The sequence below is a fragment of the Coloeus monedula genome, assembly GCF_965178545.1.
Source record: "Coloeus monedula genome assembly, chromosome: 5".
Classification (NCBI taxonomy): Eukaryota; Metazoa; Chordata; class Aves; order Passeriformes; family Corvidae; genus Coloeus; species Coloeus monedula.
In genome coordinates, this window is record NC_138785.1 from 67,399,260 (window position 1) to 67,422,929 (window position 23,670).

Consider the following 23,670-nt stretch of genomic DNA (forward strand, 5'->3'; position numbering starts at 1 on the left):
CATCCCAGCAAGGGAAATCCAGTACTGAGGGTTTACATCTGCCCTCAGCCTGCCTTGCACAAGAAGCTGTGATGCTTATCAGAGTCAGCCCCATGCATCAGAGGGATCTGTGCTCACCCATCCCGCGTACGCCTCATTTTTCAAACAACGAAACTGCTTAAGGCCCTTTTCTTGCCAGGATGGCACCAGAGCCAGCAGGAGGTACAGCTGGCACAAACAACAGCAAAAAGAGGAATCCCCGCAATTCCCATGGTCCTGGAAAATCCCGGCTACAAACTTTGCTGTGAACACATAGGACACCCAGGAGGCCTGAAATATTACACGATAAAGTGAGCTAAAATGGATATTACACGATAAAGTGAGCTAAAATGGGACATCATGCAGCCATCTACATCTACAGACATCATTCCAAATGGCAGAACTGCACAAAAGTGGGGAATATTAACGTGTTAATATTGGGGAAAAAAAGTGGGGAATAATTAAAGTGTTAAAAAATGCCAGAAGAGTGGGTGCAACCACTAAAGGAAGAACAAATCTTGATGGTAAAAGGATGTTATAGCATGAAGGAAGGGCAGAAACCAAGCCAAGGCTGGGCAAATCCCCAGGCAGCAGGGGGAGTGAATGCAGAGGACACTTGGGGTGGTGTTGAGAAGGCTGAAGATGAGAGAGCTCCAAAAACCATGCTGGGAGATGTCTGGTCCTTGGTTTCTGAAGCTTCGGCCATTTTCTGGCCAAATGTTTCCTTTTGGCAATGCACCCTGTTTTCTGGGACTTTACAAGAGGTCAACAGGGCTACAGGGGAGAGGTATGGGAAAGGCCAGGCATGGATGGGAAAGTCCCCTTTTGCCACCACCACAGAGGGCGGCCAAATAACCTGCTGTTCGCTGTTTGATTAACATATCTGCCCACAATAAATACTATTTTATGGTGCTGATGACACTCATCTAGGCACTGAAGTGTAATTACATCACACGATCACCCAGTCAGGACCAGGTTCCTCCTTTTGCTTTTTGGGGCTCTTCCCTTTTCCACAACATCTGCATGTGCTGCAGGGTGACGTTCCATCACATTTTTTCACTCAAAAGATGAGTTTGAATCTCACAGGAGATCCATCAAGCCACTGGCTGCAAATGTTGTTACTGAAGCCAAGGGGGATTTTGCTATCGGACATCAGAGCAAGCAAGATGGAGCCCAGGAAAGTTTCCAGCTGGGGATATTCTCCATATGGAGCAAAGGCAGGATTCACTCCTGCCTCCTGTAATTAGACATGGCTTCTTCCCTGAGTGCTTTCCCTCATTTGGGTGCTCTTCTGTGAGATTCAGGGCTTGCCAGGGCTGGGCACCCCTGGATTACTGTGCCAAGACTCAAACAGGGTATTGCTCTCAAGTCAAACTGGAACTGGAAGAAAGCATCTACACATTGAAAACAGAGCCTTTGTTCTCACTTGCAGGAGCAGTGAACAAAACATCCCTGCTTTTGCTTTGCTCTGCCCTCCAAGTCCTTTCATTACCACTTTTTAAGGGGCCTAAAATGTTGCTAACTCTTCTTTTCAAGCAAAGCTTGCAAAGCTCCAGAGAGTTTTGGGAGCGGGAAAAGAGGAAGCATGAAAGAGAAGAAAAATTTCTAGACTCGCTCTCTCTAAATTAATTACCAGCAACGATTCTGCATGTGCAGGTGTGAAGAAAAAAAAAGGGACCCACAAACATTATCACTGGCCCTTTCCCATCATCAAACACTAAGCCTGACGGTCCGCTTCATTCGTCAAAGACACCGGCCACCCATCCAACTGGAATGACCAATTAAAAAAAATCTGAGAGCAATACTTGGAATAATTAATACAGCCAAGCGCTCATTTAGCAATTAGGAGCTGCCACCAAATTCTGTGGCAGGCAGAATCAACCCTACTAATTGTGTAATTTCCCCAGCTGACGCCTCCGAGGACACAGCCAGATTTAATTGGAGATTATGGGGGCTCTTTGAAGGTGCTGGGGCTGCGCAGCGGGGGCCCCAAACAAACAGATACAAGAGGGGTAGGGAGCACTGGGGCAGAAGCGCAGTGTGTGAAAAGGGAGTTTTGTTTTTGTTTCAGGGCCAGGAAAAACAGCTGTAGAGAACAGAGGTATTAGAAAGCCTCTTTCTGCAAAGGGGGATCACAAGTTTGTGACAAGGCTGCAACAAACGGGCTGATTTGAAGCTGCTGAAGTTCCTCCTTATTCTTTTCTGCTGCCCATCCCTAAGGGATGCCCCATTTCTGTACTGCCCTTCAGGGGGGAAGCTTAAGGAAGAGTGAGCAGAGCCGGGCACTCCAAACAGTATTTCCAACCCCTAAAATTAACAAGATTGGCTTCAAACTCATGATGCTATTGGAATCAGCTTTCCAAACTCTCCACTATATGAGGATGAGAAACTCTGTTGAGTAACACAATTAAGCCAGAAAAGTAACTTAACATCACAAGGGGCCAGGACACAAGGATCTTGTTCAGTGATGTGAAGTATGGCAACACTCAGTGAGCCAGACCAGGATGGATTGCCTCCCCCTAAATATGAAACACTATCAGTTATACTGACTAGATACCTTTAAGGTCCCTTCCAATGGTCCCTAACCATCCTATGATTCCATGGTATTTTTCTTTTGCATGAAAGTGTTTATTGCAGTTCCTCCTCTAAGTACTGACCACAGCAATGTCTGATGCCCAAGCAGGAGCTCACACCCCCCATTAGTAGGGCACATTTTTGACACAGGAGATAAGAGGACCTGGGTCTTTGGGCTGTCCACAGAACATAGCACTGTGTCTGCCTGCCTGGGATGGTCCTTCAGCCCCTGTTCCCAGTGGGATGTCCTGACAGTGGTGCTACCAGGGTTAACAACACAGCTTCCCAGGCTCAGAAGACCTCTGAGGGTTAAGTGGAGGACCTGACATCAAAGAAAGCAACATAATGCAGACCCATGTCACGAAATGCCATGAGGTTTCACTGCACTGACACATTAAGCTAATCAACCATTTTTAAAGCAGAAGAGAATGCAACTTTTTATAACGAGACCTTTAAGCAAAGCCAGCCATTACCTTCAGGTCTAAAAACAGAGACAGCCTCAAAGACAAGAAGACCCAGAAAACAGGCTATAAATACATGTGGCGAAACATGTGTTTTCCTTTTCAGTGAAGAAAAACGTCTTTCTGTACCATAAGCCAGCTGATGTTTTGTGATACCTGTTGCTAAGAGATTGAGTTGTCTATAAACCACATAAAAAAATGTACAGAATGATTAGTTGTGCTCATCAGAAGCTGCTCTGCAGCAGGAAAAAATCCTGACCAAAGCAGACCTTTCTTCAGACCAATCTTCAGCAGGCACCAGGAGCCCTGAGCACCTCTGCAAAGGTGCCTGTCACCTGACAGAATTTGGCCCCTAATTAGAAGCTATCAGAAAACCACTAATTGCTGCTGATGGGCCTCCTGGCACCGTAATTCACCATTACTGTCCACACACTGCACACACAGTGGTATGAACTTAATACAGCGGGAGACCTGTTTGAAAGAGTCCTGCATGTTCAATGCTACGGTCAGGAGAGATTTTTCAGTCCTGCTGAACTCCTGCCAAAGTACATAGCTGATTAAGAGTTCAAATGCAAGACATTTATTTATTAAAAACACATACACATGGGCACCTCACTTTGCAGAAGTATAAAGAGCAGAATAAAACACAACACTTACACCTCTGAAGCCTGTAATGATCCTGATTAATGCTATTGCACTTAATGAAAGCAGCACTGGGATTGAAAGAGATTCACTGTAAAAGCACCAAGGGGCTCTGTCCCAGGACTCTCTTCCTCACAGGAGTGAAAGAAAAAGCCAGTAAAGCCAAAGAGGTTGCTCCCACTCATGGCATCAGTAAATTTGGCCCCTGGCTAGTGTAAATTTTATACTCTGACTCCTGTCAAGATGCAGTTAAGGACCAGAATCAGAATAGTTAAAGGTAACGCAGTCAAGGTTTGAAATAAAACTGGTGTAACATCAGTGTAGCAAAAAAAAAAAAAATATATATAGTAAGTGGGTTTGTCTGGATTTGCACACAAGGAGAACTTACAGCTACGCATCAATTCAGATTCTCAGCATCAAGTCTTCAAAATACAGTACTGCTGCTGTAGGATTCCAGAGCAGCAATATCACTCTGGCAGCTGTTTCTAAATTTTTAGGTAAATTTCATCATGGTTACATCCTGAGGTCACTGATTTCAACCCAATGAAAGAGTTGCTGTGTGACTACGTGAACACCCAGATGAGCTGGACTGCTTGGGAGCCATAGCTTCTTCAAAGAAAAGGCCTCTGTATCCCAGAAAAACAAATTACCTGTATCTTCTGACTCATCATCATCATCTTCATCATCACCCGATGAAGGGGAATCTAGAAAGAGACAGAGAAAGAAGTGAAGCAGAAAGACGATGGTATGTGGGGACACCGTGCTGGATGAGGCTGTTGGTGTCATGAGCTCCAGCAAGGGAGAACATCCAAGTGATGGTTCACCCTTCCTTGCAGCTCCACCAGCCCACCCCTCTGATGCTGCTGGGCCAGGCAAAACCAGACAGGTGCATTCTGAACTGGAAGAGTGGTGTCATGAGTTTGCCAGTGCTCTGGGTCCAATGTCAAATGCTTCTCACTGTGTGAAATGCTCTCTTCCTCATAAATACAAAAGAAATTCCAAACAGGAAAGTTTCTTTTGCAGAACAAGCTCTCTGACTGCTTTTTTTCCCCCCCTCTAGCATTCACTCTGAAGACTTTTTATTTTACCATGTCTCAAAACTACTGGTCAGCATCTCTAATTCACTTTCCCTGCATTTTTCTTTTAACTCAATATGCCCCTGCCACGTCTCCTTTCATTAACTCCTTGTTCAACCATGAAGACCAAAACTTTTGAACTTTTTGCAATCAAACCTCTCTCTCCATCAACATTTTGATGACTACTCCATGAACCAGCTCCCTTTGGTTATACTCCTCCCACAGAGGCACTTCAAGGCTGTAACTCAATACAGGTAAACAGGTGGGAATTTTCCATCTGTATCTTTCCAAAACATCCTGAACTGTTTCTTTTAATGCAGTCTAACATTTCACCTTCTCCAAGCTGTCCACAATGAAGGCTCAGTCCCTCTTCCCCCCACCTACTACTGTAGTGGTGTACTGTACTGATGACTACTGTAAATGTAAATGCCATTATCAGACAGCAGCTTAGTGTTTGATTTAGTTTACACAGTTTAGTTTAGTACAGTTCAGTGTCTGAAAGATTTAGCATCACTGATGTTATATAATCTCCACTAATTTCTCTTTTAAAGAAAGGCAAAATGTTATCAACCCAGCAGCCTTTATGCTCTGAGACAGTGGTAAAAGAACTTGGCCTTAAACACTAGAAAATGGGAAACATTATGAGTGTTCAACACGTGGCCAGAAATGTCAAGCACTGCTTTAGATCAAGCCAGGCAGAACATCCTTCATTTCAAGATGCACTTGAGTCTTCTACTGTTCTCTGACCAGCACAGTGGAGGTAAAAAATGGAAAAAGAAAAAAGGTGGGGAGGGGATAAAAGGAGGGGAAAAGAAGGAAAGGTGACAAGGTATTTTCTCCATCCACAGAAGCAAATAACACAGGAAACATCTCCCTGCCTCAGACTGCAGGGGCTCATCATGCTTTACACCTTCTCTTTGGCAAAGCCTCAAGAACGACTTTAGGCACGTATCTAACTGCAAATCCACAGTTGAGGTCCTGCTGGCAGCAGAACTAGGGAAATGCCATGGGGCTTGCTGAAAGTAAAGTGGATGTTTAGGTGTTTTGGCTGATCCAGCAGGTTTACTCAAGTCCCAGCGAAGGCAGAAACTGAGCCAAATCCCCACCAGCATCGACAGAGAAATCAGCACCTCCTCAGTTCTGCTCTCTCAGATTTGGTTACCCATATATTAACACACGATTATAGTTTACTTCTGCTTTCCAATGAATCCATCATGACCAGAGGAGTAGAATCAATTTTTAAACTAATTCAAAAACATTTTCACAAGGTCGAGGGAAGTCTTTGACCTTGCTTGTTTTTAAGATGAGAAGTGCAGCTTCGATTTTAAACCCAAATATCCCATGTTTATAGCTACTGTCCTATTCAGGTTACTAAAACATCACATTTTCCAAATGGTGACTAAAAATTATAAGCTGTTTATCATTTACTAAAGCAGTAATCCTTTGCAGAAGTTGTTGAGTATTAGCATCAGCAAGAACTGCTCAAAAGGACTTTAATTATGAATGAAAAGGGGTTTAATTTGTTCAGTTACCTGTTTAATGCTCAGCCTTGGGTATTTTGAAAGCTGTGTTTGCTGGTAGCAGCCTGCAGTCCATGCTCATACAGGGGTGCTGCTCAGCCACTAAATCCAAAGGCTGTTTTGTGCATGAAATGGTTGCAGAAATGGAGCTTCTGCCAACAGGGCTGGATATCAGTTTGGGCATGCAGCCTCTACTTGCGATCCTTTCCAAGTGCTCAGGTTTTAAGGGGACAGTATGTTTCTTTTTGTAAACTAGCAAACACTCAAGCCCTTGTCTGTCAAGTGAGGCATTTTAAAGAGATCAAACCCTGCTATTAATCAGCCTGGTTCTCAGCCCTTGAATGCCAGCTCCAGCATCTACTTGCTCTGCTTCCAACATCAAACATCCCCCTGTGCACAGTGAGTCGCTGCAGAACTGTCAGTTTGTTGCAGACTCAAATCTCATGGCTCTGTGTAGGAAAATCATGAAATCCTAATATCCTATCCTTCCTAGGACCTGGAAGCATCTCTCAAAATGGAACTTACGTGTGGATCAGCTATTCCAAATACATCTAGCCTAGTTTTGCTCACTTAAGAACACAGATCAGAGCAATTCCAGTTTGTAAGTACAGCTTTAAACCAGTTTAACACAGAGAGTTAAGAGAATAACTTCAGCCCCAAACATCAGATATCCACATAAACACGTGACCAGATACCTGAGCTAATTGCTGGCATTACCTTTAAGAATTGGGGACACAAACCACAAATCTCCAAATACAATCTCATCTCTGCAGTGCCACGCCAAGCAATCAATACTAATTATGAAGAAATACCTGAGTATATGAGAGGCACCACTATTGCCATGTAAAGCAGGGCTTCAAAGTTAAAAACAAGTGCTGCTGACAGCTAAAAAGGAGGCTCCCACATTACCAGCATTTTGGTGGTAATAACAGTGGGCTAATAGAATCAAAGACTCATAATGTTGTCAGAAAGCAGGTTCAGGTTACTCGCTAGTTCTTAAGCTGTTATTAGCTATTATTAGCAAAGAGGAAAAATACAGGGGCTTAAACTTTTTAAAAGCAGAGGATTATCAGTACTTCCACTATTAAAAACAATTTCTCACTTTACAAACTTTTGAGGCTGGCAGCTGTTTCATTTGAGCATGTAACCAGCTGCCCTCTCCTGCCTCCCTGCTGCCCCTTGAACTCAAAAGCATTTTGATGTCACTTAGAAAAAAAAGAGAGAGTAACATTTCTAACAACCTGTGGTTTGCTGCATAGGTCCAATAATCGTACCTAGTTAAAGAAAGTCTTTCAAGGGCCAAACACTTCTTTAACCATTTAATTGATATGACCTTGAAGCATTCACAGCAATCTCCAGTAACATTCAATAAAAAGCAGATGTTGCTGAAGGCTTACTGAAACGAGCTTTTATTCTCATGATGGTTCTCTCTCACACAAAATCCTACTGCTGGCACAAGAAAGCTCTTTATGGAGTGGATGTGATTCACAATCACAAACATCTCTGTGTTTGGTTTTCAGACAGAGACTCTTACTTTTTGAGGGAACTCAACTTTTGGAGGAAGGACCTACTCTTCAAGGATCGTTGAAAATCTCCAACAGTACAAGGGCAAATGAAAGTTTTCAAAACCTGAGATCCACAAGTGGCCAATTCTCCAGAAAATGCAGGCTTTTAATCTGTGATGAGGAGGTTTTCTATCTGCTCACAGCGACGAGTATCCAACGGCTGATATCCAATGCATCAGCCTGAAATCATGAAGATGACCTTTGTGTTGGTGGTTAGCTATCTGGAAACAACAGATTTCTCTGGCGCTCTATGTCTAGTGATCCAGGGTTGGACAGCTTTTAGCTGTTCTGCTCTATTGTCCTCATCACAAAAAATATGGCCAAGCAAATGACAGCAAGTACTTTGCTAACACAGCACTTGTTTGCAATGTATGAATCCCAATAAGTAACTTCAATGAAGCACATATTTTGGATATACACAGTTTATGGATAAGCTACCTCTAAAACAAGCTAGCAATTTGGGATAACTGTGATGGAGGGCAGAGATTTATCAGCTACAACAGAGAAACAGTCTTCAGGAACCTCCAGCTTTTACATGCAATTTTGCCACTGATTTGTCACATAAAACGGAAAGCGTCATTTAACCCCCCTGAGCCACAGTTCACTCACTCACAAAAGACTTCTAAGGTAGCATTGCATCTATTTGAGTGTTAAGGGTGATTTGTGGTTTAATCTGACTAGCATCCTTTCTAAGTCTCTCCCAGTATTAACATCAAGCTTCAACATTTGGTATGGACATGCAAGCATTCTTCAGTTGGTTTGTTCTGCCAGTCTAATCACTGTCAGGAGTTACCAGGGAGGTACAGACCTTCCATGGACAGACAAACACCACAAACCACCAGTTGTGCTGAACATGTGAAAGGGCAAAAAGAAAAAAAAAAAGAAAATCACTGAAACGGCTGTATTTCTGCACATACCTGTAACTCTGACTGTAAAGTTTCCCAGGACCTCATTGGAATGCCTTGGCTTGCAACTGTACAGCCCCGAGTCATCATATGACACATTGATTATCTTCAACAGTTTTTGTCCAATATGAGTTCTGTTGGTAGGTGCAATTCCAATACCATCTTTAAACCAGAAAACAGACACAGAAGAGCCTTGGGTGTTACAGGAAAGTTCAATGGTATCTCCATTTCCAAACACCAACTCTTCCAGAAAGGCAGTCTCGCTCCTCAAGTATTCTGCAAAGGGAAGAAGAAATGGAGATGAATAAATAAGAGCAGGTGTCACAGACAGAAAGGGTGCTTAAAAAAGAAACATATCTCATATTTGCTCTACTGATGCTTCTAGGTGCCCAGACCTTTCCCTTACCTGCCACAGGCAGGTAGCTGTGCAAAGGCAGTCAGGGCTCTGGCTGATCTACAAGGATGGCTTCGACCCTGTAGCAACCAAAACATGGGCACCCCACCAGGTGCATCACAAAAAACAGCACAGGCCTCTAGAAAGGTCATTGCAACACTCAGTGCTGTGGGTGAGGGGTGATCTGGCAGAAATAACTGTGAGCTGACAAGTCCACAGTTCAGTTTCTGGACCTCCCTTTGTTTATTCCTGTGAGTCTGTCCACAAACCCTACAGGACTCAGCAAGGGCAGGATATAAGGAGCAGAACTGGGAATAAACCAAATTTTGTAAGCGAGTCTGGGTGACCCAAAGGCAACGTCTGTGGGCCGAAGGAAACAGGTGGAAGGCTGGACAGAAGATGCAGGTTGGAATAGCTAAAATAAATGAAACCACCACTAGCTTCCTGCTGAAGTTATTCCCTGTGCAACAAAAGTGCAGAATCAAAGACATATTCATAGATTATGACTACACTGTGAAACCAATGCAAGTACAGCAGCTCCAAATACCTGAGGATGTAGCATTGGCTCCAGGCTGCTCTTTTGCCTTGAGGTGAAAGAGTTGGAGCAGGCTGTAAGAGAAAAATGTATTGCTTTTCTCTTCTTGTCATGCATGTTTTTATTCTTGTATAAATGCAAAGATTTAAAATCTAAAAATGTTGCTGTCAATAGCCTTGGCAGGGTAGAAAGAAAGGATTCTGGGAGCCTGAAAAGTCCTCATAGGAGGTACTGTCTCGCAGGAGGCAAAGCCCACACTCATTGGGATTACAAAGAGCCTTTCCTCATACCCTGGTAGCAATTCCAACTCAAATATTTTATGGTTTGGCCAGAATGTTGTGGTGTTCGTGCAGTCAAAGGTTTAGGGTGTTGGGTTTTTCTCCCTTTTAATAAAAATTTTCCCTGAAAGCATATACTTTTAGTAAATCAAAAAAAAAAAAAAAAAAAGACTGAGCTCCATCCAGCATTTCCTTGCTATCAGACCAGCACTCATTGCAACACTTGAGTGTTCACCCATGGTCTCTTCCCAACTGGGATATATCCTTGGAAAAAATCTGGTTCAGATATATTCTAGTTTAACTATTCAAGTGTTTTTTCTTCCTTGTTCTAAACTATGAGGATTTTTTCACTGGTACCAACTTTGGCTTCAAATTTAAAAGCCCTGTGGACAGCTTTGCACTTGCAAGACTGACTACTGGTCTAACTCTGATGGAAACTCTTGCTAATTTAATCTACTGGAAAACAAGCCCTACACAACTGTATAACCCCTCCACACCAAACACAGTTCTAGCTGTTTGCCAAATGATCAACACTTGTATATTTTGGGTTTTGTATTATAAACCTACTGAACAGGAACAAGCTCAGACTAAGCACAGGCCAAACTGTACCAGTTAGCCATTTGAAAGGAAATACCTCTTTTTTGAAAACCATAATGAACCGCAGTTAATGACAAAGCAACAAAGAATTTTTATAAAATGTATACAGGGAATGCTGGAAGGAAGAGGAAAGTAAGACTCAGCAGATGGATTGGGGTCTCAAGCTTCTTCTGTGGAATGAAGCAGCATCTCTTGTTTCTGACAACTTTATTTTGGCATCTCTACCCTCAGCCTCCCCAGTCGGTCTCCAGCAGATATTGTGATGCGAAGTTTGGTTCTAGTGACTTTTTTCCTACTGACTGGGAATAATATTGGAAAGACATAGTGGTGAATTAAAAGGAGAATGCTACTAATGGTCTTAATCTCACTTCTGTAAACTGTTTTTCAACCTTTTGTTTAAATGCTTATGGCTTAAAAAATAAACAGGACCCAAGCTGGAGACCTCCGCAAGTATTTAAATGGGCACTCAAATGCTTTTAAACACTTAGTCCATCTGTGACCTTGGAGAACCAATTTTTGCTCTCATTCCTTATATAGACTTCAAGTACGCAGATAAATCTGAAAGCAGAGACAGTCTCATTTCCATGCTTAAACCAGCAGGAGTTTAAAGCAGAGAACCAAAGCTCCCATCTCTCACAGGGTGGCCAGCATCCAGCAGCTCCTTCCTGCCTTCCAGCTGCAAGTTTCCAACACCTTTTCAACTAGAGACACCAAGACAGAAAGGAAACGTGAAGTTGCCCCCTCTGATGCCAACTATCCAGCCATAAAAAAATGGGAGGGGACACAGCCAGGACAGCTGAGCCCAGCTGACCCAAGGAATATTCCAGACCATATGACATCTGCAATAAAACTGGGAGAAGAAGGAGGAGTTGTCTGGAGTGATGGCATTTGTCTTCCCCAGTCACTGTGTGATGGAGCCCAGCTGTCCTGGGGATGCCCTTGGGAAGTGGTGAAATAAAATTCCTTGTTCTGCTTTGCTTGTGTGTACGGCCTTTGCTTCTCTTATTAAAATGTCTTTATCTCAACCCATAAGTTTTCTCACTTTTACTCCTCTGATTCTCTCCTCCACCCTCCGAGATGGGGTGAGCAAGCTGCAGTGTGGGGCTGAGTTCCCAGCTGGGGTTAAACCATGACTGACACTCAGGTATAAATTACCAGGGAGTTAACTCATGTAGGGATTACAGGAGCCCACTCTGCTGCTTGCCAGAAGAGGAGGGATTAACACATTTGCAGCTTTAACGGGTTGCTCCAGAGAAAGAGGCAATCTGGGTTGTGGGCTCCCAAGGTATGACTAAAATTCAACCAATTATTAGTTTAACCAAAGCACTAATGGCTTGAGAATCACCAAGAGACACATGTGATAGAGATCAGCACTTGCAGCATCATCACTGTTAATAGCAAATATACTACAGAGAAAGAGACCATTTTTAAGCTGTTCAGAGCAGCAAAAAGGCAGCAACTGGCTGGGAAACACCTTCCCCAATGAGGAGCAGTTGGCCCAGCAACGCTGAAATGCTTTTGTATGTATTCACTTATAAGGATAAGATACTTCATCTCTGTAGCTGCTTGGCTCATCCCAGCAATAAATTCACTTTCTATGTGGTTCACAGCTCCAAGTGCTTAAGTGTGTCAGTATTTCCATCAGCTGTCTGCTCTTCTTAGACATCAATACTTGTTTCTGGCTGAGCCTGGAAATATTTTATTTTGGTTTTAATGCATGCAGCTCTCAAGTTATTTATTTTTCAGGCACGAAAGGACAAGGACGAGGTGGAGGGTGGTGGGCTATCCCTGGAGGCTGGTGGGCTATTCCTGGGCTGTTTATGGCCCCCCAAAAAATCCAAGCCAACCTAGAGCCTGCCTGGTGCCCTCCTGGGTGCCAGGGACTATTTACAGATTCTGCTGGGGATTGCTCCTGGGCAGCAAAGGCCCACAGTGAGGGGTGAGGGAGCCCCAGGGTCCTATGTCACCTCACAGGGTGCTGGGTTCTGGCTCCAGGCAGTTTCTCTTCACCTGCGATTTTCCCCCTGGAAAAACTTCCCACAACCCTACTTTTTCAAACATCAAAGTGTTTAGGAGTCCCCTGAGGAACTGCTCTGGTGGGGTGCACGCATCCCCCATCATCATCCTTTTCCTTCAGTGGGCATCCTGCAGCAGGGGAACACCCACCACACAACTCAAACCACACAAATCACACTGGCACTTCCCCCACAGAGCATTTGAGGCACACCACTTTCAGTACCACCAGCAAGAGATTCCTCACCCCACCCTGAACCCTGGCAATCCCCAAGAGGCTTTCCAGGAGTGCTTCACAGCCTGGTGCTGGAATGGACTAAGGCTCAATTCTAAGCAGATCGTATTTTTCCCTTTTCAAGCTGAACAAGCTGTATTTGGCATGTTAACAAGCACAGAGACAGCAGCGCTCCACACATTTCTCTCTCCAGGTTAATCTGAAATCGTTTCTTGTTCTATGTATTTTATTGCACCAAATCCACCGTGACAGGATATATTATAGGATCACAGAGCAACAGCCATGCCAGAGCTTTCTCCTGTTGAGTTTGTTATCCCATTCCCAGGGGGATCATGGTCCCAGCCAGTGAGCTGGTGAGTAACTGCTGGAGGTGTATGGAAACCTCCAGCATTACTGGGATGAACATAGCCATGCTGGTAAAGAGCATGTACACTATCTCCAGGCTCAGACCAGCACTGTGTCCCATGCATTTAGCCCTGGTTTATTCAAAATAAGTGTCCTGCCTGTGTTAACAGAGGCTCACAGTATTATTCACCCAGTGAATAATATTCAGGTGTTTTTCACAATACCTGTGAGGCTGTTCCTGGGATGGAGTCACTTCCTCACCTCACCTTGGGACTTCTGCACTTCGCAGAGCTAACTTCCCAGCAGGGAAATAAAACACTTTTCTTGCCAAAAATTGTACATTCATCTAAATCCAAAAAGTAGCCAGGAAATGTGACAAGTGGCCCCAGTGTCACCTCCCTGAAAGAACCCACATCCCCATTCCCTCTGCCTCCTCCCAGAGAGGCAGATGGGCCCCAGGGAAATACTGAAAACCACCAGACCAGCCCCAGGCCCTGCAGCACTGCAGCCCCTGTGAGAGGTGAGCATGATAAGATCGTGGGATCACCTGTTTCCCCAGGAACCTGCCTTCTCAGGGCAGATAAGATCGAGGGAGCGGTGCAGTCCTTGCATACCCGCACTGCTCTGCAGGGAGCTGATGGGGTATTTTTTATATATCTATATTTTTTTGGAAGTACTTTATGTAGGGCATGGCTTCGCCTCCTTTCTGCACAGATGTGACAGTGCTAGAGGTGGAACATCCCTGTCTGGCTATGGCCCTGCCACCCCAAAAGGCACCTCACCAGCCTGGCACAGCAAAATGCAATATATCAAATACATACATGATATTCTATAAAGTGTTTTGTGTATATTATATATTTTCTATTATATTTTCTTTATAAAATAAAAATTATTATACAAAATATTCTGTTTTCACTTTCCCCCCCACTCCTCTCCCCTTCTAAGGTCAAGACCCCTCCTGCACCACACTTCCCAGTGTCAGGCTGCAGTCATCCTGGGAAGAAGGGGCTTACTCTGGCAATCACAGCAGCACAGGATGCTTTGCTGAAGCAGTATTGCCTCCCAAAGCAGTGTTTTTGCTGGGTTACCTCCCCTGCTCAGTGGGGCTTGCACCCAGAAATAAAATATTCCAAAAATAAAATATCTGTATCTGTAGAAGTCTAAACTGTGATATAAAAATATGTCTTTAGACAATCACATCTGGAAAGGGTTTGCCTCCATTATTTCACAGAATCAAAGAACCACAGAATGGTTTGCGTTGGAAGGGATCTTAAATATTATCTCATTCCAACACCCCTGCCATGGGCAAGGACATCTTCCCCTAGACCAGGTCACCCAAAGGTACCACTTTATCTTTCCTATATTGCAAGTGTTTGCTTGGGAGGAGGCAGTTCTGGAGCAGCTTAAAACAGCTTTTCTAATAATAATAATGCAAAGTAGACTGTTTATACTGTATTACCACTGCAGTGGCCTATGCAATTGTTACCAGGCAACATTTCTTCCAAAGACATTAACAAGTAACTGCACTGTATTACCACCCCGTGGGGGTTTTCTTAGATCTGTTTCAGGAGAAAAGCAAACTTTTTTCCTACGGAATTAGCAGAACAATAACCAGGTTTAATTCTGTCATATGCAGCTTTCTTTATAAACAAGAGATTATGGAAAAGAGTAAAAAAAACTCTACTGTTTAGTTTGGCTATCCCCAACAGTGACTTTGGAAGAGCTTCCAGAATGGAAAAAGCAGATGTTGCAAATCTGCCTTATCTACTAAGCAACTGTTGACTCTGTTGTGCAAATCCTAATTTACATCTGCATGAAAGGTTTCAGAGATTAAACGGGCATTCAAGGAGGAATATTAGCTTTTCTCCCTCCCTCCAGCCCTCCTTTGAATGGATTTACTACTGGCAATTAGCTTTCTGTTCCATCGGCCAAGTAGAAAACAGGATTCATCAGGACTCTACAGTATCCTCCTTTTAATGGACTGTTTTCTTAGATCACCCAATTCAGGCACAGATAGTTTAAAGAAATAAATTATCACAAAGCTAAAATAGTTACAAAAACACTTTGGCCAGGAGGATTTCCCTCTGACACTTGGAAGTCCTGAGGAGGACAAAAACACCCACCAGGGAACAAATCAAAGGGGTCTCCTGGCTACACCTAAAATGATGGGAATGTAAACCCCTCCAAGAGGCACAAAGCTTTGGCTGCTGCTGAGAGCCCAGAACTGGTCCCAAGGACAGCCTTCAGCTGGGGCTCGCTGGCTTAAAGCAACAGGCAGTGATGGGGAGTTTTCCTTAAAATCTGGCCAGATTGTACAAACAGTTGGTTCCCCACTGAAAACAGGGAAGCAACCACCACTCATATGTATCTAGTTAGCTCAGAGTTCTGCATTAGATTTTTTTTTTTAACAGAAATCAAAGAACTGATATTGAAATGTCTCCACTTCATCAATGGTCCCCAAAGACAGGGAGCAGCGGATGGGAGGCAGCATGGGCATGCTGAGGTCCCCAGGCTGTGAAAGCTCCTGGCTCCTGCTCAAGGATGCCCATGCAGATGGCTCCTGCTCTCCCAGGTGCCAGAGTCTTTGTGCTTTCCTCACGGAGGGCAGCCATGAGCTGTGTCAGTTCTCAGCAGCCCATGCTCACGGTGGGGATGACATCAGTCTCAGCCTGGCACATCCTTGCAGCTGTTTGCCCACAGGTCACACAGACAACCTCACTCAACCGCAGTGGCCAAACGCGGTCAACCCAGACCACTCCCTGCTCAAGGCAGAGTGATGGGACACTCATGGGGCTGATCTCTGGGGGAGCACAAGCGACTGTGTTGTCATCCTCTTGGTGTCTGCCTCTTGCTGCCTCTGAAGAACGTGGCCAACTTGGCCTCAGCTTTTGCTCAGCACAGCAGGGGCATCTCAGCTTGATGCTGACAGACAGATCCCACCACAAAGCGGCTGATGTTTTACATTCCTGCCCTACATGCCTGAGGAAGTCCAAAACACCCTCATCATTTCAGCAAGCAAGCAACTACCATAAGCCCTTTCAAAGCCCGTGGCAGCAGCTATGTAAACTGAGGCACAGAATGAGGCTTCCCAGCATCCCAGCAGATTGGGCAAAACTTGCCCCAGACTCCACTGGAGCAGAACTTGCTTCTGCTGAACTGTGGAGGCCCTGAGCAAACCCGTGCTCTTCAGCATCAGTGCACCACAGCATCCCTCCTACTTCGCTGGACCGGGTTACCTGGAGGAGTTTTATAGGTGACACACCCCAAGCAATTAGCAAAGTCTGCTGCAAGGACACAGCTTACACAAATGACTGCTCCACAAAGCATAGGAAAAGGAGAGCAGCTGTATCTTTGGAAATATTTTTAAACTTTCTTATAATTACTTAAAAGACTAAGCACATGCTGCTGAATGATTCTTCTGAGTTATTTTTTCCTGGGCTCTTTCTCTATACCTCCATTTCCTTCTGAAAAAGCCTCCAAAAATTCATTACTGCTGGAGTTTTGACCTCGAGAGTGGGATTTCAGCCACTTGGTCAGTTCTATCAAAACTTCACCACCTTTCAAGTGCTCTTGCAGATGAATTTTTAAGAAATTCAGAAGTTCACCAGGCCCAAAAGTTTAGGTTTACCTCAGAGGAACTTTTTAAGGAATGCAAATGCTCCTGTTCCCTTTACAATTCCCAAGCCATCTTTGCCCTGGAAGCTACTTGTGATGCTTTTCTGGTACTTGTGATGCTTTCTGAAGTGGGCTTTAAGATCACATGGCATTAGAAAAAAATTGCCATAAAGCCCCAACCTTTCCCCTTCGATTCACAGCTATGCAGCTCCCAAATCCCAGGTCCTCTGCATTTCCCTTGCACTTTTAATGTGCACTCCTCTAATCTTCATTTAATGCAGGCAGCTGGCTGCAAATATCCCCAAACAATGACTTTAATCCTAAGTATCCTGAAGCCCCCCTTTCCTTCCCGCACCAAAACTGAAGGAAAAAAAATAAAGAGAAGAGCCTCAAGACAGCAAGATGGAGAAATCCAAGCTATCCACTAGGCCAAAGCAGCAGAAAGACACAATGAGCTAAATTTTGCTGGGTTTGCTAATTAAAAACGGAAGCTACCCCACTTTGGAGCCAAGGCAGGGAGGTGGGGGGAGTTCTCATGTTATTCAAAAAATCGGCTTCCAACTGGGACCATATTCACTCCACATTAATTGTCATTCCAACTACGAGTGTCCTAGTTTCAAAATGAAAACTACTCTCCAGTGTAGCTAGTGAAAACTTACACCAGTTTTGAGGCATTAAACAAAATTTATTGATTGCATTTTCCCACCCACTAAAACTTTAATAAGCATTAAACCTCAAACTCCTGGCCCGTTTCCTCCCTCTACTCTCTCTCTCCATAAAAAGGGTCAGGCTCCTCTATATGGAGATTAGGACTTAATGTTTGGTATTTGTTTATGAGCCTATCAATTGCCTTTATTTCAGGGGGGAGAAAAGCACATCTTAAAAAAAACCCCCTCTTGTACAGGGATTAAGAGAGGGCAAAGGTTTAGGGTAGTTTGGGTGGGTTTTTTTCCAAATGATTGTGGGTTTTAGATATATGATGGATCATGTTTATGTGAATGAAAACAAGAAAATATTCCCCTTTTTGCAAGTTTCCCCTGAGTAACATAAAATGCTATTTTTCAAAGACCCCTATTTCTCAGTAATAAGATGCAGAACTTCAAGTCTTCTCTGATGGCCATTTTCAACTGTGTAAAAGGGAAAAATAATAATAATTTGGGGGGCCGTTCTGTCTGCATACTTAGTAAAGAAAACAAAGGTCAAACATTTGAAATGCAAAGGTTGGTGATTAAGCCTAGAAATCCATATCTATGCATCAAAACGAATAGCCAGACTTTGAGAGCACTTAAGCGATTTAAATGCAGAGCCTGACCTGGCTCAGCATCTTTCAAAACCAAGCTTGTTATTTCAGAGTCTCAAGCGAGATTTAGGTGCCAGGTACCCCAGTTGGGAGAAATTTAACAGTAATCTCCTTTCAGGAAGCCTGATCCACTTTAATGTCGCAAATGACAAACGAAGATTTTGTTATTTAAAAAACATCTCTAACTAATGGTGCAACATTTTGTCCTTGTGCTAAACTCAAGTCTTATCCTTCAGTATTATTAGAAAGAGTTGAGAGATGGCAAAGAAAAGTAATATCAAAAATTCCTTTATTTCTCCTCTTTAAAGAAGGCTGCTAAAGGGATTAGACAGCTTTGAGTTCACTGCTCTGTTAAATCAACCTTACAATATTTTTTCAGCTTGTTTGACTTGCTGTTTCTGTATACATTTGTGTTTTCACCTTTCTGCATTCAAATCCCACGCTTAGCATTTGTTCTGCGCTTCTCACAGGAAACTTAGTCAGTTCTTTATTTGTATTAAGTCTACGGGGTTATAGGAAACAGATTTGGAAAACAATCCCTAAATTAGCAGGACTTACCGGCTTCCATGCATACGCGCACACACACAGGGCAGCGCATACCATCCAACCTGAATGCAGGGGTTTATCATTTCCAGCAGCAGCACCAGGGCATCAGGTTCACCAGGAGGGACCTTTTAATGGTCTCCTGTAACCATATCTATTACAGCGGGGTTTGGACTCCACTTTACAAATTAAGAGAGAGTTCAAGGAAGTCATGCGTGTCTCAGCTCCCACTGCCTTCTAGCAGTGCCTCCAAATAATCATCTTCTACAACCTGCACTACGTTAGGATCTAGAAATGCCAGAAGCAGGGTAGATAACTCTATGCAAAGATATTTTAGCACGGCTGTAAGGAAATGCAGACCCTCTGCAGAGGGCTATTTCCACCTTCCTACAAGAGGATGTGGCTGGTCCTACCTGCGTGAACTAGGGATCTTTCACAGGCACTTTGGGATACCTTCCCCTTCCTTCAGACTCTGATTTTCCCAGCTCTTCCTTTCCCTTCCCCACCAGAAACACTTATAAATTCTCTGTGCAAATCATCTAAGAATTAGATGGATGCTGTTGTGATGGCAAGGATGATCAGTGCAGCAGGCAAACCAAGGGAGGAGAAAAACAGCCACTTCTCTCTGGCAGGTGGAACACACAGATCATAAAAACTGAGCCCAGCAGCCACCAAAGGGCTGTATTTGTCTGAAAGTCATGCACCAAAGCTAAGCTCCTGCCATGCCCTCTTGGGTCGGATGAACCACCACCCTGCACTACTGGTGAAGACATGGACAACCTCCCTTGATGTATAACCCATAAATGGAGCAAGACCTGCATACAGCATTCTGCCCCCTCCACTCCCTGTCCAGGGGTGGGTGGCTAATCCAGGGTCATCTTTTCTTCTTGCCTGCCCTGAGTCACCCCTCCAACTCCTCCTTCTCATGACCAAAACAGCTGGGCTCAAGCATAGGGTGAAGTTATTCCTGCAAAGACTGCACCTCTTGTCTGCACTTCATTTGCTATGCACTGGGGGGAGGGGACAGAGGGGGAGAAAACCTCACTTCAAACATTTACATGTATTTTGAAAGCACCTGAGGAGGTTTCAGGAGCTTTTTTTGCCAGAACTAACACATTCCACCCACAAGACGATCTTGTTTGAAGCGCGCAGATGACTCCTCACAAGAAGGGTTTGCATTGCACGGAGTCACCAGACCCAGGCAGTGACCCGCCACCGAGACCACAGTGGTGGGTACAAACCTGTCCCTTTTTGTGCCTGCACTGAGGGGGACAGGGCAAAGGAGAACCCCTCTGCCACCTCTGTGCTTCCCTCCCCTTCAGGAAGACTTTTGTGACGCAGAAGCCCACTACCTCCTCAAATCCCAAGATGCCAGCATGCCTACACTTAAAATAGAGGCAGAAATCTCATCCCTTCACTAAATAATTCACAGGTTGGAGCCCCAGTACAACTACATTAACACTTTCTAGGAGTTACTTTCCTTTTTGACTGGGCAGATCGCAAAGCATTTCTGTGGTAGAAAGCTTTGTATTTGGGTTTCCTTTGCCTCCTAGTTCAAATGATGGCAATACTAATTGAGCCACTAGGCAAAAGAAAACTGAGTGTGACCCTTTTGTCAAAACTCTGGGGGCTCCCATTTGCTCCTCCAGCTCTCTGCCCTAACTGGAACAAGGGCAAGAGAAGGTGCTGCTGTCAAGATGCCCCTCTCTGAGATACTCCAGGCTGAATGAAAGTATCTGTAACACAGTACTCTGTATTTAAACTCCACGGTATTTACTGTATTTATATGATATCCCAGGTTGGCAGCTAGGGGTGCAGGAGAGTGGTTTTACCCAGTATCTTCAAGGCTAATGCCAGTAGCCGCTTACACTCTTCTTCCCCAGCTGGGTGAACCAGGAGCCTGGAAAGACTGAAACATATTTTTTATGCCTGATTACAGATTTTAAGTGCCTGACACCAGGCCCCCACTCATTATGTTTTGACACTGATGACTTTGGGCTGAGCTGGAACAAACGCTTTGCGCTCGCTCATCACTCGCTACATCCCCAGTGTTTAACTCAAAGAAGGTGGGTGATGGATTTGTAGCAACTTTGGGCAGGGATGCAGAGAGGACACCATCTGCTGTTTCTTACTTTGCCCCCACTCCCCACCCCACCTCTTCCTTTCTGTAATTAATCAATTCACAAATCAGGAGGCAAAGTTTCCTTGCAGCCTCCTCTTACGATCACCCCTGCGAGGCAAAGGCTGAGGACACAGCAGGGCAGCTGCAAGGTCCAAATGCTGCCTGTGGAGCATGGAGCAGTATTCAGGCCACTCAGTAGGAGCACTGGGTTCCCAGCCCTGCAGCTTGTCCCACCCAGGGCCCTCCAAGGGCCCAACCCACCACAAGCTGGAAGAAAGAGGCTTTCTGAATTTTCTTTGGAAAAAAAAATAATGCTTTCACAGAAAGTTGTGAATTCATGCATAACACACTGACTGTAAAAATGAAAAGTATTTTTAATTTTTCCCCCCAACTGCATTCAGCTCTTTTCTTACACAGTGAATACTGGAGGTTGGAACAAGGTGATATTTAAGGTCCCGTCCTACCCAAACCATTCCATGATTCCATGGTTCTAAATACCAGCTAATTTACGTACCTCCATTTACCAGATCCCCTCATTTCTGCATGAATCCCCAGCCTATTAACATAACTATTTAAACTGGACATGTTTTCTTAAACATTCTTCTTTCATAAACTGCCAAGTGACAGTTGTTTACTGTCAACAAGCCTGGGTACTCCAAGACAGGGAGAAATATGCCCTTGCAAAAGGCAGACATATCGGCTACCAAAGGAAGATTAAAATCTGGTGGTTTTCTCCCTCCTCAGAAATGCTTTATTCGCACAGATACTCATGATACTGATCAGGAGAGATGGTACTATGCCTAATTCCAATCATTCTTTTAATTAAAGACAGGCTCATGGAGGATTTATCTTCACTTGAACATGCTAATTGTCAGGGCACACTCAGAACTCCTTAACCTTCTCACCACAATTGGTTTCTCCACTTTTAGCTGTGACACCTCCATCTCCCAAGGCACATCTTGGCTCATCTTACACAGATCCTGCTACCAGCTAGAAACGAAATGCTTTCCCAGGTGAATGTACAGAGAGAAGTTAAAAAAATTTTAAACAAAAATGAAATCACCAGTTCGTTCAGGCCCTACAGTCTCCACACAAGCTGCTGAAATATTTTGCTGTGAGGCAATTGCTTGTACTTGAGTCTCGCCCATGAAAGCAGGGTTATAAAAAAAACCCCAAAAAACCCCAAATCCTACAGGAAAACCTTTTCTTGTGCTCTGTCTGCCCAGGAAGTGCCAGGAAAGCTCCTCCACGGGCTCGTGTCTGGTGCAGCGTTGCAGGGTTCAGGCTCAGCAGCAAACCCCCGCGGGGGATTATGAACACTTTGCTGGCGCATTGTGCTGCTCGCAGCTCGTGGCGCTGGGGCTGATGCCGGCGACACTGATACAATGGCAGTGAGGATGGGGCACGAGGGGACAGCGGCCAGCACGGCAGCTCAGCTCCATGCAGGACTCTCTACAGAGGCACGGGGGAGGCGGGCGGTGGCTGTCGCCGCCGCCTCTGGTGCTCGCGTTTGGGTTGTGATGCTGCCGTGGGCCCCCATCAATGCTGGAGCTCCAAAAAGCAAGATGGGAAGGGAAGGTCTGTGTTACAGCCAGTTAGAGAGGAATGGGAGGTCACTGAACACCAGTTCCAGGAATCCCCACCCTCAAACTGGGAGCCATTTTACTCACCAGAGTTTCCTCTGCTGGTTAAAATGTTTGGGTCATTAGAAAACTTCCCAAACAATCTTTGCTTATGCTAAATAGCTGCTCCCACCACAATCTGTGAAGGGCTTCAGCCTGCTCTCTTGGAAATCAATGGGGGCTTTTTTTTGCCTAGTATTCAATAGGCGCAAGATCAGGACCTCATTATTATTTTTAAAGGACTACAAGCAGCAGAGAATGGCAAAACCCCTAAAGAAAGCAATGACCCTCCGAACTGGGAGCCAAATTTGCTATGAAGGATCTTTACAAGCTCTGTCAAGCATCAAAATAAAATTAAAAATCCAATTCTTGGGATCTTTTCAGTTTTCTGACAGGGAAAGCAGAAGGTTGAGAAAGGCTGGCCTCATCATTTGGATCCAGAGACATCTCCCGTAGCTCCTTTTTACTCCAAAGAAAAGCCTTCACAGATGTGTATTTTACCTCCCCCAGGGGGAATGAGCAAGAGGGGATGAGCTGTCAGTTCAGGGTGATGCCAGCTACCCTTCGGTACCCCGTGGAACAGAAACACCTCCAGGGCTTCACATGACCTCTGCCACACACCACAGCGAAACCCCCAGTAAATCCCCTCTGCAGAGCCACCACCAACAACACAGGGGACCAGATGGCTCCTGGGACACGGTCCTGCTACAAGGACCATGCCTGCACCCCATTTTCACAGAGCCAGGTGCCGTGTGCCACTTGGGAGAGGAACCTCAGAGATGCTCTTGTCCTCATCACCCTCCTTGGAGCTCTGTGACAGTCAAGTCCTCCCCTTCCGGCCTTTTACCTTACATCACTCCTCCCTCTTGGCATCAGTGAGAACCCACCCACGAACCACATCACCACCACAAGGTTTGGCCCCTAAGCAATACCCAGCTATTTTGCTGTCTTCCCTACACCCAGCTAATCCCAGGTCAACTCCAAAATGCTTAAAATCCATTACTTCTGGATACTAGTTCAATCCTTATAACCCAGCACTGGTCTCTAAAACTTTACTGATTTAACCACATCAGCTGCAATAATTTAGTGAGATTCCTTGTGAACAGCACAAGGTAGGTCACTGCAATCAAGGCACAACTACAAAACACTTCGCTTTCCAGGGCAAAAGTTTTAAATGAAGATAAACTCGCAAACACTTTCATCAATTATGAACCAGCAGCAGTTGGGAAGCCACCTCTGGAGGTTTCTGGCTTGCTGTGGTGCACTATCATTGCCTGTTACTGTCTTTCCCTAAAAGCCTCATACTCAGT

The 23,670-nt window shown here is 44.7% G+C and overlaps 1 protein-coding gene across 1 annotated transcript in view; it reads right to left on the bottom strand.

Moving 5' to 3' along the window:
- Positions 1 to 23,670, bottom strand: part of FGFR3 (fibroblast growth factor receptor 3) — a gene marked incomplete at both ends in the record, with an annotated part of 52,233 nt that overhangs the window by 22,207 nt on the left and 6,356 nt on the right. Inside the window, 2 exons of the mRNA XM_082281587.1 lie at positions 4,346 to 4,399; positions 8,774 to 9,037. Of these exons, the coding sequence (XP_082137713.1) occupies positions 4,346 to 4,399; positions 8,774 to 9,037 (318 nt within the window). The remainder of the gene's footprint in view (positions 1 to 4,345; positions 4,400 to 8,773; positions 9,038 to 23,670) is intronic.